Below are 13,822 nucleotides of genomic sequence, written 5' to 3'. Positions count from 1 at the left end.
TGAACTGTGATATGTCGTAGCCAAGGGGTTCGAAGGAGGTGTTAAAATCACCTGCTACTAAAGGTAATATATTAGATGGCAGGAGCTCCAGAGTGTCTTCAAGCTCTTGTGTGACTGGAGACTTTTTGCCCCCCGGAAGACCACGTGCATATACGTTAAAAATTACCACTTTAAGTCCAGACTGCAAAGTTATTTGTATTGATAATATATCATTGCAGAGTCTCGGGCCTACTTTTATATGGCTTCCCATGTCCTGCTTTACCCATATAGTTAGGCCACCAGAAGAACGGCCTCTTATACTTTTTAGTGCAGGAACATAAAAATGAAGGTAGCCATTGCAATGTATAGGGTCAATTGACCAAGTCTCTTGGAAGAGACAAACATCATGTTTAGTCAAAAAACCCATCCAATCTGGATTATCAGTTTTAGAACCTAATCCAGCGATATTCCACAATAAAATTGACAGGGTACCCTTCTCACTGCTTTCCCCCGTGTTAATGACTGGGCTCCCTAGTGGGATGTTGGTGCTACCTCTCTCAGAGTGGTCCAAGCTGTCTTTCGTACTGGCACCCATATTAGATTTGTGGCTCTCTATAACAACTCTTCCTAAGCCATTTACACTGCTAGGGGGATATGACAGACTCCCCATTTTTTCCCCTATGGATTTTTCGCGTGCCACCCCCGTCTGGTTCATATCTGTTAATAATAGTCCAATTTGCAGGTATGAATCATTACCAGAACAACCATCTGTATCATTTACATTTATGTCTGTGTGATTATATCTGATGTCTTTCTTAGGGGGAACTTGGCCTAGCTTAGGTGGCTTTTTCCCGGCCCCAGGTCGTCGTCAGTCACAGTCCTCTAAACCAGAGGACCTAACTGACCCACACTGTACATTCGAATGACTATAGGACCTATCTTCGTTATCTAGAACAGTTTGGCCACACGCAGCTAGGGTAGACTGTGGGTAGCCACAGTAAAAGAAGGACAGGGGTAATGAAAAGATAGGTGTATTGGAGTTTGGCCTCTGCCAATTGCAAATATAATCGACTGCCCTCTTGTCTCTAAAGTTAATTACAATGCAATCTCCCTTAATCGTTTTGCTCTTAGGGCCTACTTAGTCCACTCTTCTAGCAAAAAGTATCTCCGTTGAAACGTTCTGGGGTAGGGAGCGATTTAAGTTGAGCCAATAGATACATTTATTTTTCAATTCCCAATAGTCTTCCCCTTTGTCTCCTCCTAATGGTTTAACCCCAGCCAAGATCACTACATAGGGAGTAGACTCTGGAGGAAGGTATAATTTGGTGTTTTTTTTTTTACTATCTTACTTGGTAAGTCCCTCCTTTCAAGCGTTTCAACAGAGCTTTTGTTGGTTACTGTCCCCCTTACATTCATCGGTTTACAGGTAATGTCCCTATTAAGATCTCGAGCTCCCTGCCCTGGTGTTAATGGAGTGGGATTAGTTGGAGTTGGGGTGGGGATAGAAACAATATTCTCTGTAGTAGAACGTCTAGTTGGCATATTACCAGGCACAATAGCAGACTCTTGACAGTTACTAGCATTTTTTTTCTTAGGCAATGCTGAGGCATAAGACAACTCTAAACAAGCCAGTCTGTTTTCAATAGCATCCAGTCTATCATAAACTGGGAGACACGTTTTATAGAAAATGGATTCGATCTTCCCCCAAAAGTCAGCATCTCGATCTTGCGGCAATTGTAAGGATGGGGTCAAGGGAGAGTGTGCTATTCCTCCAACTTCTGTATCAGGAATAGATTTTCCGGTAGGGGCTTGGCTCTCCCTTCGACAATAGTCGGTGATTGTCCGCCTGGTTTTGGCTTTTTGCCCGCCATTTGGCGGATCGCTGCATTTTCTTTTGGGTCTCTGGTTCTTGTTGGTTCCCCTTTTGGTTGGCATTGAGATTATGTCTTTGGACTTCTTAGCAGAACGGGTCTTAACACAAGGGGGGGCACTATCATTTTTGCTGAAGTTGACTTGTCCTGCTCTTGGTCTTGAATTTAAGTCTAGCCCTTCAGAATAAGGTAAGCAGCGAGAAGGCTCTTCGCCACAAACATAGTTATTTGTAATCTCACATGGCTCCGAGGTGACCTCGTTTCCCGGTCCCGCTCTTGTAATAGGTACCGGGGATTTGACGTTAATTAAATGACCCAGGGAAGAGCGTTTTTCAGCCAAAGTCCCCAGAGATAGTCGTTTTTCAGTCTGGTCGAATTCTTTTTCAAGGATTGAAGATACTCTTACCAGAAATTGGTCGAGCCTTCCCACAATTGATTTTGTAGCCGCCATTATCGAGCACGATGTTAATATGGTTGCAAAAAGTTAACAACAGCCACGAGCAGGTCACTGTAGCAAGTATTCAAACACACAACAATGTTACAATGTCACTGACCTTTATGTTGTGGTTAGGGGGGTGTCCCATCCCAGCCTCGTCCGGCCTCTAACGGGCACAAACGGGCCCGCCCTTGGCCCGGGCTTCGCCCGCGCGCGTCCCGCGCTGCGGGGCACCAGCGACGATAAAATAGGAGCCAGGCGCTGCCTGATGACTGCAGCGGCAAGCGCCTGGCGCAGAGACTTCTGGGGGGTGTAGTTCCCTTCACGGCGGCGCCGATGGAATATTCGGCGGATTTAGCCCTGTTCACCCGCACTGGCCGTTCCCCTCACAGCTCTAGGGTGCTTCTGGCAGGTTCTCCACTCTGCAGGCTCCTACGATAAGCGCGTCCGCTTAACTCTTGTGGACAAATTTCAGACAAGGGAAACTCAAATGTTCTCAGGAATTATGGTTCTCCTGACCCTTTTGGTCCCCTTTCATTTCTATCTGTTGGAAACACTTCTGGCAACTAGTGGGTGTATTGGAAACTGTAAACAGTCTCTGATACATGTAAATGAAGGGCGCCTGCTCATCTTCTCAGAGTGTTTCTTCCCATCACCTAGAGAGTGGTCTGCTAGATAGCTGGTATATAAAGTCCATAGCAGGAAGACGAGAAATAGTGCTTGAATAAGGATTCTAACAATTATAGTGTTAGAGAAAGTATTAACTGAGCAACGTTTTCTTGCTTTTCCATCTGTCTCTCTCGTGCTTTCAACTCTTAGGAACAAAGAGGATGTTATAGGCAGTTAAGGCTGAAATACACACCTTGTATGTAAGGTTGTTTTACAGGAGTGAATACTAAATTGTGGGATGTGCACTAAAGCTTGTAGCCTAAAATTAGTCTCTGCATAATGCAGGGAGTTGACCTCTGATCCCTAAATTTGCTGTGGTGGAGTGGACATGATACCATACCAGACAGCTAGCTACTTACACATCACAGCAAACAATTATGCAGAACATAATTGTCGCTACCGCACCTACAACATCTGATAAAACTGCTATGGTTGTATGTTTTGCGTTTGCCATTTTTATAGCACTACTCCCACTAGTGTGTCCATTTTGCTGCAACCTTGGGCTTGCAAGCATGTTTAGAAGTGTATGTTTGGCATTTGGCATAGATGGGCATGGTTAGGTGTTAATTGTGACCTAATGTTTTGTGGTAGCAAGAATGAGCTTCCCTAGAGTGAGGCATGCAATACTGACACCATTTGTGAAAAGTGATCCGATATCTCTCTCTCAGGTTTTATGTTTTTGCTATATGAAGCTGAAGGCACTACACACTCCTGCCCCACCAACTTCAATAGTTGCATCTTCTTCCACCAACCACCTCCACTAAGCAGGGCTCCTTCTAGCACACATCCCACGCATACAGAGTACCTGAACAGGAGAATGAGTGCTCTCTCACATTACTACAAAAGCATAGAAACACTTCAAATTAGAGCCTCCTCCTTTCCTCTTGAATTCCGCAAGAAAAAGAAGATCTGGCTTTTCAATTAACCAACCTACCATAGGCAGGCTAGGCACACACACCTGGTCAGCGCCAGAATACTCTCACGGGTGATAGTGTGCTTCACAAATAAACATAAAATAACATTACATACCAATACTGATAATTACACATTTATTAGCGATATTCCCACCAAATTAAGTAATGCCACGGGGGCCACTGTTTAAGGATATAACAAGATTTAATATCCATTACATTCAAAAGACTTTAGTTCAGTCATGGGGACCATAAAAGTGCATTGCCATGAAAAACACATGGAGTATGTACAATTAAATACAGACCGATACATAATCTTACAATAATTCAGCTGTGGATATTGACACAAAACTGTACAAAAAGCATCGGACCGATATAAAGTGCATTACTTGGCCTGCTCTGGCCTGGTCCTAGTTCGAAAATATAATACAATACATTTGTGTGTGTATGGGCAGGAGCCACTTTACAGAGCAGTATACATAATGAATTATAAAATTGGTATAAAAGGATAAAATAAGGTTAAAAGTAATGCAAGCATGAGTGTTATCTTAAATAGGTTTGCCGTACATGCCACATTGAATTTTAAAAAACAGGATGCGGCGAAGACAATGGGAGGATGGGTATCATACTTTAGTATTCTTAATGCCTCTGCGTAATGGACAAAGCCTAGGTTCCTGCATAGCTGAATAAGCCAGCGGTGCCGAGGTATTTTATAAGCGGGGCAAAAGAAAAGAACATGCAGTTCTGTTTCTTCCTTGCAGTTACAAGCAGGACATCCATGGGAGCGGGTGTTAGACCAGTTGTTTGTAAATACATGGAGTGGTAGGGTCCCCAGTCTGAACTGCACATACAGTTTTCTGGCCAGGTTTGGTTGAGTGTCATCCAGGAAAGGTTCCAGGCTATACTTGTCTTTAATCTGCAAGAAGTCGGCTGTCAAACGGCCACAGGACGAACTTTCCTGGGTGACAAAGTTTGTATGATCTGTAGCATCTCACCAATTCCACCAGCGAAATCAGGGGACATGAGTCTTCAGGGGAGGTCCACATCTCAGTTTTGCCCAGCTTGATACAGAGGTCCCCGATATGCTTAAGCCAGGGTATGTTCGCAATGCCCGGTAGGTTCAGGAGATCTCCGAGTCCTGTTCGATAAGTGATCAACTCCGGGGTTGCCCACATCCACCGCCAGAAGGTTACAGGACTGAGGGTGATCTCCTCACTAATTGGCCTCATGCCCAGATCCAGACGTAATAGGGTGAGGGGGGTGCTGGGGGGGGGTATGTGGGGGGAGGCCTAAGAGTTGCCTTTGAAAGTTGTTCTCAATTTTGCTCAAACTAGTGGTCGGGCAGTGCCCCCACAATTCTGCCCCATACAGTGGCGCACCCCTTGCTTGGATTTTGTAAATTTCAGTTATTGGGCCTGCTGGTTTAAATTTGGACAATCTATATAGTTTTGTGATGCCTCCCACTGTCTGGGCTAGCTTAAGACGCGCCTAGGTGATCTGCGGACCCCATTCGAGATGTTCTGACAAGGTGACACCCAAATAGTCAAAGACCGATACTCATTCGAGCGGGATGCCATTCAGGGATGGATTTGGGTGAGACTTGATAGCGGGATTGAAGACCACGTATTTGGTCTTCATTGTGTTGATCTCCAAGCCCCTGATCTTCCAAAAAAGTTCAAAGTTTTTAAGAATGCGTTGAATTCCCATTGGCGTCTTTGAGAGTAAAAGGGTATCATCAGCGAACATCATCGTGGGAACCCTGCCAGAGGCAAGCCTAGGGGCATCGCTCTCCTTTACCTTTGAGGTAGGCTAGGCACACACACCTGGTCAGCGCCAGAATACTCTCACAGGTCATAGTGTGCTTCACAAATACACATAAAATAACATTACATACCAATACTGATAATTACACATTTATTAGCGATATTCCCACCAAATTAAGTAATGCCCACGGAGGCCACTTTTTAAGGATATAACAAGATTTAATATCAGCTAGAGATATTAGATTTGAAACAATGGTTGACAGTGGCTAAAGTTCAGAATAAGTAAGGCAGAGATTATGCATTTTATTTTACCAAGGTAATCATAGGGACCACAGAATAGTTATAAATGTATCATTGTAACTACAGATGCTAGTTTATTACAACAATTCTGCATGCCTTTCTCTCTTCTGGAAAATGTGATGTCTTATTTAGAAGTTCCCTAAAACCAATCTTTGGAAAAACAGCATAAAAAGTCAATGAGAATTTAAACTGATAGACTGCTATTTTTGGAGTCTGATATAATTACTTCAATCAACTTGTCCAGACTATGACCTTCTATTAGCTCTAGTTACAGACAGCTTTAACTGCCTGTCAGAGATCATGTCATTAACACACACAAATAAGACTGGACGGAGTTCGTGGAGTGCAAAGAAACCTCTGCTGCACTATGCGGAGCTACGCAAGCGGCAGAGTGCGTGAGAAATGCAGTTTGCAGTTATTTTCAGTGCCAGATGCTTGTCTGCACTGTGTAATCATCGCAAACGACACCATGCACAGCGCAAGAGGGTGCTGCTTCCTTTCTGCCGCTCGAGCAGATTTTTACTCGAGTGGCAGCTTTCTCCATGCGAACAGACAGTTTCTCAATGCAAGCGACGTGAGCATGTGCGACCACTCACAATGAGAAATCTGACTGCCCGCAATGAGAAATCTCGCTGGGAGGTTAATTTTCCACACTCGCCAACTTGATGTTGACGATCGCGATTGAGGAAAAATCTTACCCGGAGGTGGATTTTCCTCGCTTGCGCTCACCAACTTGATGTTGACAAACTCAAATGAGGGAAAAAAAAATCCACTCCACAGAGCTTTGAGGAACTCCGCAAGGTCTGCATAACGCGGAAAAATCCTCAGTTCACTGCCCAGACTTACACACAAATACACACAATGGACTGTAAGTCAGCCTCCTTCAGATAATTGTTTGTTTTGGTGAGCCCTTCAGCGATTATTTGCTTTGCATGTTATTCACATTTTTTATCAGTTTTGTGCAGTTATAAGTTTTCCTATGGTGATTTTTAGGTCTAGCCTACCATACTGCATAGTTGTCAGTTTGTAACAGACCTATTGTCAGCTTACCAGGTCTTACAATGGACTTAAAGCCTGCCATTGTTTACCAGTGGTTGGTATTATTGTCACTCATTTGCTTATTTCTTTTTTTGTTTAATAAAATAATTTTTTGAATTTTTAACACAAAACAGTGCAACGAACAGCATCATTTGCTTCTGGAGCCCATAATAAAGGTTACACTATATCAACATCTCTCTTATGATGAGTTTCAGTGAAAGCCTGAGGTCCAATTGGCCCATTATGAATCCGATCCACTTGTTTCATAGTACCCACAAATACGTTCATGTTTCTGGTGGCATCATATTAAGTCAGAGACTTAGTATTCTTATATCCGGCAGTGGTCCAAGTCTCTACTTTGAATGTAGAGGAGATGTTGCAGCCTTCCAAATCTGGACTGTGCCTTTTGGCCAAGAGGTCCCCCACCCTGACAAAATAGCCTCATGTAGTTGTTAGTTTTTTACGTCATATTGGATATTTAACTTGGCCATCTGAGATTACACTTAATAGCAGCCCCCATTATTTCAGCCAGTGTCCTGGCCATTTTATTCCCATATGGGCTTCAGGTGAGAAAATCCCTCAATGAGAGTAGTACATTTCCATGACTCACCTGAAATACTTTGCCACTGGATTCAAGCTAACCTGGCTGAAGAGGGCTGTAAGCCCGAAACCGGTCCCAGGATGCTTGTTTCCGGTCCAGGGAAGACATGACTTGGTAGTTCAGGCTGGACTGTTCCCATGAGGCACAGGGTCAGACTGATTTGCATATAGCTGTGTCTGAACTGGGGTGGCAAAGCGAGCTAAAGAATGATGATGGATTCAACCCAAATCTGTGACTGGGGGTGAGTGTTTGAAAAGTTTCAGCACTTCGTCCATCATCTCCTTGTATTTCCTTTGTTCACCCGGAATATCAAACAATGGAGAAGGACTCTCTTCCCATTTCACACAGTCTGTCCCTCGTTTAGTACATGCAGTGTAAATATTTGAATTGGAAAAGTCTGTAGCACACTACCATCGCTATGTTCCTCTGGCCCACTAGGGATTGTCCTGTGACCCCATGTTGGTTTCTCAGCTAGACCCTAGAGCCTGAAAGGATTAGGATGTGTGGATAACCAACATTTTATCTATTCTGGAGATTTTCTTAAAGGGTAGGGAGAGCATAGAGACCTACATCTCTAATGGGCTAATTTGAGGTCTGTCTTCTACCCCGGCCAGGTACTCGGTCAGGGCTTGCTGAAGCTAAAGGAACCTTTAGAACTGGGTATTTAGTAACCCAAATTCCTGCAGAGGCTCTGAGAAGGCCCTGAGAGCATTGATTAAGAGCACTTCCACCATTGTGGAGACTCCAAGTTTGGCCCAGTCTCTGCAACCGCTCCAGGGAAGCCAATTGTGCCACAGTCATTCCCACTTGTGGAGAGGTCTGTTGCGTCAGTATCCTGAGCCCCCTGATGTGCCTTGCCATGTCTCTCAAAATACTGATAACAGTTCTAGAAGCTGGTGGGACCTTTGGAGGCAGGAAGCCCTCATACAAAAAGTGTAGTCTGTCAGCATAGCCCTGAGCCTGCCTTTCACTATTGTTAGATAGGCTCCTTGGTTCATGAATACAGTCATTGATTACTGCCAAATGTGCCAATCAATAGTAAGTGAGAAGGTAAGCAGTCATCAGTCAAATGTGGCCATACAATACTTGACCATACTGACCCTGGGCACCCATTGTTCCACAGGAAACATTACAAGCCTGATGAATTTTTTTTAGGGACTTTATGTAGAACATGTTTCACAACATATAATATCCTAGATCAATCCAGCATTTTAGTGAGGGCCATCCAACTTAATAGTGATATGGGAAGGCTAGTCTGGAGCTACACGTTTCTTTTAATCGGATCCATCAAGAGAAAGGTATTATTGGCCCAGTATTGAGCACGGTCATCACACACCTGCGTATCAAAGTATTCTATTCCTATAGGTACTACACGGAGTTGTACTTGTGTGGCCCAGTCAGTTCTCTGTTGCCCTGCACCCACCAAGTCGTGATTAGATGTGTCCCAGTGGACCCTGAGCCCACAACTGGCTCGGAACTTGCCAAGGTGATTTACAGCCATGGGTACAGATCTATTGGAGTGTTTTTTTGGTAAATAATTAGGTCATCCACATATCTATAACCTTGAGAAACCAGTCAAAGCCCTCCTCCCTCCCTGTCCGCCCTGAGCAAAGTCGCCTTTGGGTTCATTGCAATTGCAAACAAAAGCGGCGACAGTGTGTCCCTCTGGTGATCACGAAATATGGATGAGGACACCATTAACAAGAACCCCAGCTATCAGGTCTGAGTACATCTACTTGCTTCTTTTTCTATGGCTTGCCTATCTTGTGATTTTCCTCCACTGCAAAACCAAAGGGGATGTTGGACGGAGTGTTGAACAATGCAATCACTCGCCTCCAGTCAACTGATCTGGGTTTAATCCATCATCATTCTTTAGCTCAAACCGCCACCCCAGTTCAGACATGGCCATGTGCAAATCAGTCTGACCCTGTGCCTCATGAGGCACAGGGTCAAGACTGATTTGCATATGGCTGGGTTCAAACTGGAATGGCATGGAGAGCAAGAAAACGATGGATTTAGGCCCAGATCTCTGTACTGGGGTGAATGTATGACATTGTTCTGCATTCTGTTCATCGACTATTGTTTTTGCATTTGTCACCCCGAATGGGACAGGTATGCCCAGACGTGGGTCCCGTGCTCTCCATGCCACTGGAATCAAGCTATCCTGGCTGAAGAGGGGGTGAAACCCCAAAACCGGTCCTAGGATGCTTATTTCTAGTCCAGGGAGGACCTGGCTTGGCAGTTCGGGCTGGACTGTTCCCATGAGGCACAGGGTCAAGACTGATTTGCATATGGCTGGGTTCAAACTGGAATGGCATGGCGAGCAAAAAAATGATGGATTTAGGCCCAGTTCTCTGTACTGGGGTGAATGTATGACATTGTTTTGCAGTCTGTCCATCAACTGTTGTTTTTGCATTTTCCTCCACTGGAGCATAGCCATTTTACTTGTGTTCCTCCGTTACTCACCTTTAGGGAACTACTTTATTATTTTTGCTTAAGCACTCCACAAGAGTGGATGTGTTTTCTAGCGCTCTCCTTTGCATGCTTCTCTAACACCACCAGTGCACCTGTTGCTCTTTCTCTCTCATGTGCTTCTCCCCCAACACATTGCTTTCATTCGCCCGTCTGCTTCTTTCCCACAGCTCCTCATTGCACTCTCTCAACCAGTTGCTTCTATATCCCATGATCTTGCCCATGTTCTCCCCTGCCCTCTGTGTTGCTTTCCCCACTCCCAGTGTTGCTTCACACACCTTTCATGTTTATCTGTTCAGCTGCTGACTCATCATCACATTCACCCTATTGCTCAATAACACAGACCGGCAAACTCGCTGCTTAATATTAACTATCTTTTATCAACAGACTCATGACTAGTAAGAGTTTAATGTTCATAAGTGAAAAAAGTAAGCATATGGTTGGCTAGACTGACCTGGATAACTATTTTTAGAGCTTTCACTTTTTGATCAGAGGCCCAGGAGTCCTTCAGTGACTGGTTCAGTTCCTCAATTCGATTCACGTAATCCTGCTGGGTCAAGTTCAGAAGTTCTTTCTGGGATCCCTAACAAAAAAAAATGTCAATAGTTTTCAAAGGCTAAAGTAAAATCTATGGACCAATGATGAGAAGTGTTAGGGACTGTGGCAAATACATTGTGACTATCTAAAGGATTTTATAAGTAACTTCCACAGCATTTTACAAAGAAATACAAAGAGTAGGCTCAAACATGAAGCATTGTTTGCTGACCAAAATGTATTCAGGGGCAGGGTCTGAAACACAAAAAATTAAAACACAAGAAAAACAGTGTTTTTGCATTTCTAAAATATTGAACAATTTACTTAGCTAGACAAGTCAGATGATGAATCTTGACAACATTAAAAAGTAGGCGTTGGCAGTAAGAGAGCAAAGAAATGGCCTGTAGCACCTAGGTAATCAAATAGTTGATAAAACATTGAAATACAAATATCTAGGTTCAGTGAGAGAGGCAGGCATCCACAGCACCTAAACTCACGGAAACCAAAGGGGTCATTAATATGTTTCACCTTAAATGCTTCTCTGAGATCCGCCAAAGATCCTACATTAACTCTCATTCTTTAAAGTAACAAAAACGAAATTAGTTTCCACACTAGCATAGAGTGCAGCAGAGGTCTTCCCTGGAAAACTTTTGAATGTATCACAATGCAACATTTATAGGCCAGTATTTATGCTCCCACTGAGTTAATCACATTTACAGCTAAGAATGGAGTGGAGCCTGTTGGGCCAGCATGTCACTGAAATCCACTTTCCTGAAATATTGCTTAAAAGTAAAACGAGCACAAATACCCCGGTTTTGGAGACTCCAACGTAAAAAAAAAAACTTCTGGTACTTATACCTAAATTAGCCCTAATGTCCCATAAGGCTCATGCCCTGTGGTAGTCCGAAATTTCATTTTCTTCTTTCAAATATGCAATAACCAAAATCAGAAAAAGAAGTTCAGTCTTTGCAGATAGGTCTACGTTTCAAAAAAGTTAACATTTTTGGTTAGTAATAAACAGTTATATTTAGCAAATACTTACTCAGCACATTATAAATTACAATTAATGCAGCTCTGCTTTGCATTATCTGCTGTTCTAAAGAATAACAGCCACAAGTGGAGGTCATATTTATAGAATTTATAACTAGGTGAAAGCCCTTTTAGCCAAATCAAATTAGTATGAGACACGTCTGCCTTGCCGTAGAAACATTATTTGTTATAAGACCTCATGAGGGCATACATGGACTATTCACGGTGCAATGACACCTTATAATGCTGTGCCATGCCCATAATTTTAAGAACATTTGCTAAAGGCACGTTCTACACTTTGTCTCTTTACAAGCGTTGAAGTCTGCTTATATAGTGTACTCGTTACTGCCATTTAGAAGATTGAAACCGCCCTAAACGTAATCAACTGAGCACTTTTATTCTGAAAATTGTGTTTAATTGTTGACGTCATATCTGTGTTTTTAAGGTGTTTCATCTTTTTGGCTTAAGACTACTTAGGATGACTTAAGGTATATCGATCCACTAATTTATACATACTCTGTTAATGATGTCATGTGTTCTAATTATCACTTTCTAAAGGTTTTAATTATCAAAATAAATTGTGATGTAATGTACCAAACCTTTTACAAAATCGGACATGGCTGAATATACTTGGGTGCAAAGAGATGTAATATTTCTGCAAAGGTGATCATTCTGCCAGAGAATTTGAAACTATGACGAAGCAAGCAATCCAGATATTGAAATCTTCTGCACGTCCTTTCCCTCCATGGCTATGGTGTTGTGAGGGAAATGGAATTGCTGATGGCCACGAGTTCCCGAACAAGACCAATTTGATAAGGGTCGCAGGACATTCAGTCACGTCCTGCAGCTTAACATTAGAAGCCGCAGTTTCTTAAGTTGAAGAGCCCTTGTCTACAGTGTTTACTAGAAATAATGGCGCTGAAGGAGGCTAGGTGGGTACCAGGAGCAACAGGAGTCACTAGCAGGCACAGAACAATAATGACAATTACTTTGCTGTGAGAGGTGCGTCACCAGATTTCACCACACCCCTGTGCCGAGATATATTTTATTTAAGGGAGGCCATGAGAAGAATACCTCTGCAGTCATGTACACCATGCTGAAAAGGGAAGTGAGTAATTAGCATGTACACACTACCCACATGCAAATGTTATTTAGGCGACCCACTAAACAGGAAATGTCATAGAAACATAAAAGGAAGAATGGTTCGTAGACAGAGATTTTAAAGGCCTTGGGGGCAGACTCCGAGGAGTTCATAGTGGGAAGAGGTTTGGAGGAAGCTGATAAAGTCTGTAAGCTCTCTAAGTGAAAGGGCATTCCTGAAGTAAATATCTTCTAAAGTGGTGGCAGGCAATAAAAGAGAAGAACAGGCAGATTAAAAATATGAACCTTTGCAGCAGTTCTTCCTGCAAAACATAGCCAGTGAGAGGACATTTCACCACAGCATTACTGAACTAGATTTCTTCAAGTTCATGAATCGGTGAGGAATACGTTCCTGACAACACGTGTGATTTTTGTATTATTGGTTTAGCCAGCAGAATCAGGCATTCACTGTCCTGTTATTCCTAGAGATGATCGTGGTGGCCCTATTATCCCAAGATTGGTGGCCTAAAAGATTGGTGGCTCTTAACAGGAGTGCTGTGTGGAAAATGGACAGGACGCCTATAATGAGAAGGAACCATCACAAAGGACGAGCAGGAAAACATGGCAAAATACCAGGGGGGCTGAAATACAAAACACATGTCATAACTACCGATTTAAGATACCCCTGTCATGTATGATGAATTCCAAAGTAATGGCAGTCCTCGGGAAATACATACATTATACATTAAAAACATCTGTAAGAACTATGTCCTCACCTCTTCCAAGTCATCAAGCTCTTCAAGGCGAGTTCTAACTTTTTCAGAGACAGCTGAACCAGGAGTCGAAGCCTTACCTATAGGAGACACTTTGTCACTTGAAGTTTCAAAAACATTCACACTAAGAAAGATCTCTCTTAGACATCATGGTGCAGTGAATCACAATGACTTCTTCAATTCTGCATCATTAAAGTACAAATATTTTAAATGCAAAATGAATACACGAGCCTTAATAAATGATTACAAGGTAATTACAAACATAACTAGTAAGTATTGTTTACTGATGCGATATTCAAGAAACCTAGTTTCTCGAACATTCATGCGAGCAGAAATTCCTTGAAACACAGGAAAGGATATTTGGTT

At 43.0% G+C, this 13,822-nt stretch overlaps 1 protein-coding gene across 2 annotated transcripts in view; it reads right to left on the bottom strand.

Annotated features, from left to right (window-relative positions):
- VPS35L (VPS35 endosomal protein sorting factor like) overlaps nucleotides 1–13,822 on the bottom strand; it is a 476,592-nt gene that overhangs the window by 371,484 nt on the left and 91,286 nt on the right. For both annotated transcript variants that reach the window (XM_085629064.1, XM_085629063.1), the window contains 2 exons: nucleotides 13,460–13,536; nucleotides 10,495–10,623 (listed from right to left, as the gene is read on the bottom strand). In XM_085629064.1, coding sequence (XP_085485190.1) covers nucleotides 10,495–10,623; nucleotides 13,460–13,536 — 206 coding nt within the window. The remainder of the gene's footprint in view (nucleotides 1–10,494; nucleotides 10,624–13,459; nucleotides 13,537–13,822) is intronic.

Source organism: Triturus cristatus, chromosome 10 (assembly GCF_964204655.1).
Source record: "Triturus cristatus chromosome 10, aTriCri1.1, whole genome shotgun sequence".
Classification (NCBI taxonomy): Eukaryota; Metazoa; Chordata; class Amphibia; order Caudata; family Salamandridae; genus Triturus; species Triturus cristatus.
The sequence above is the reverse complement of the archived record's forward strand: the minus strand, read 5'-3'. Positions and strand labels throughout refer to the sequence as shown.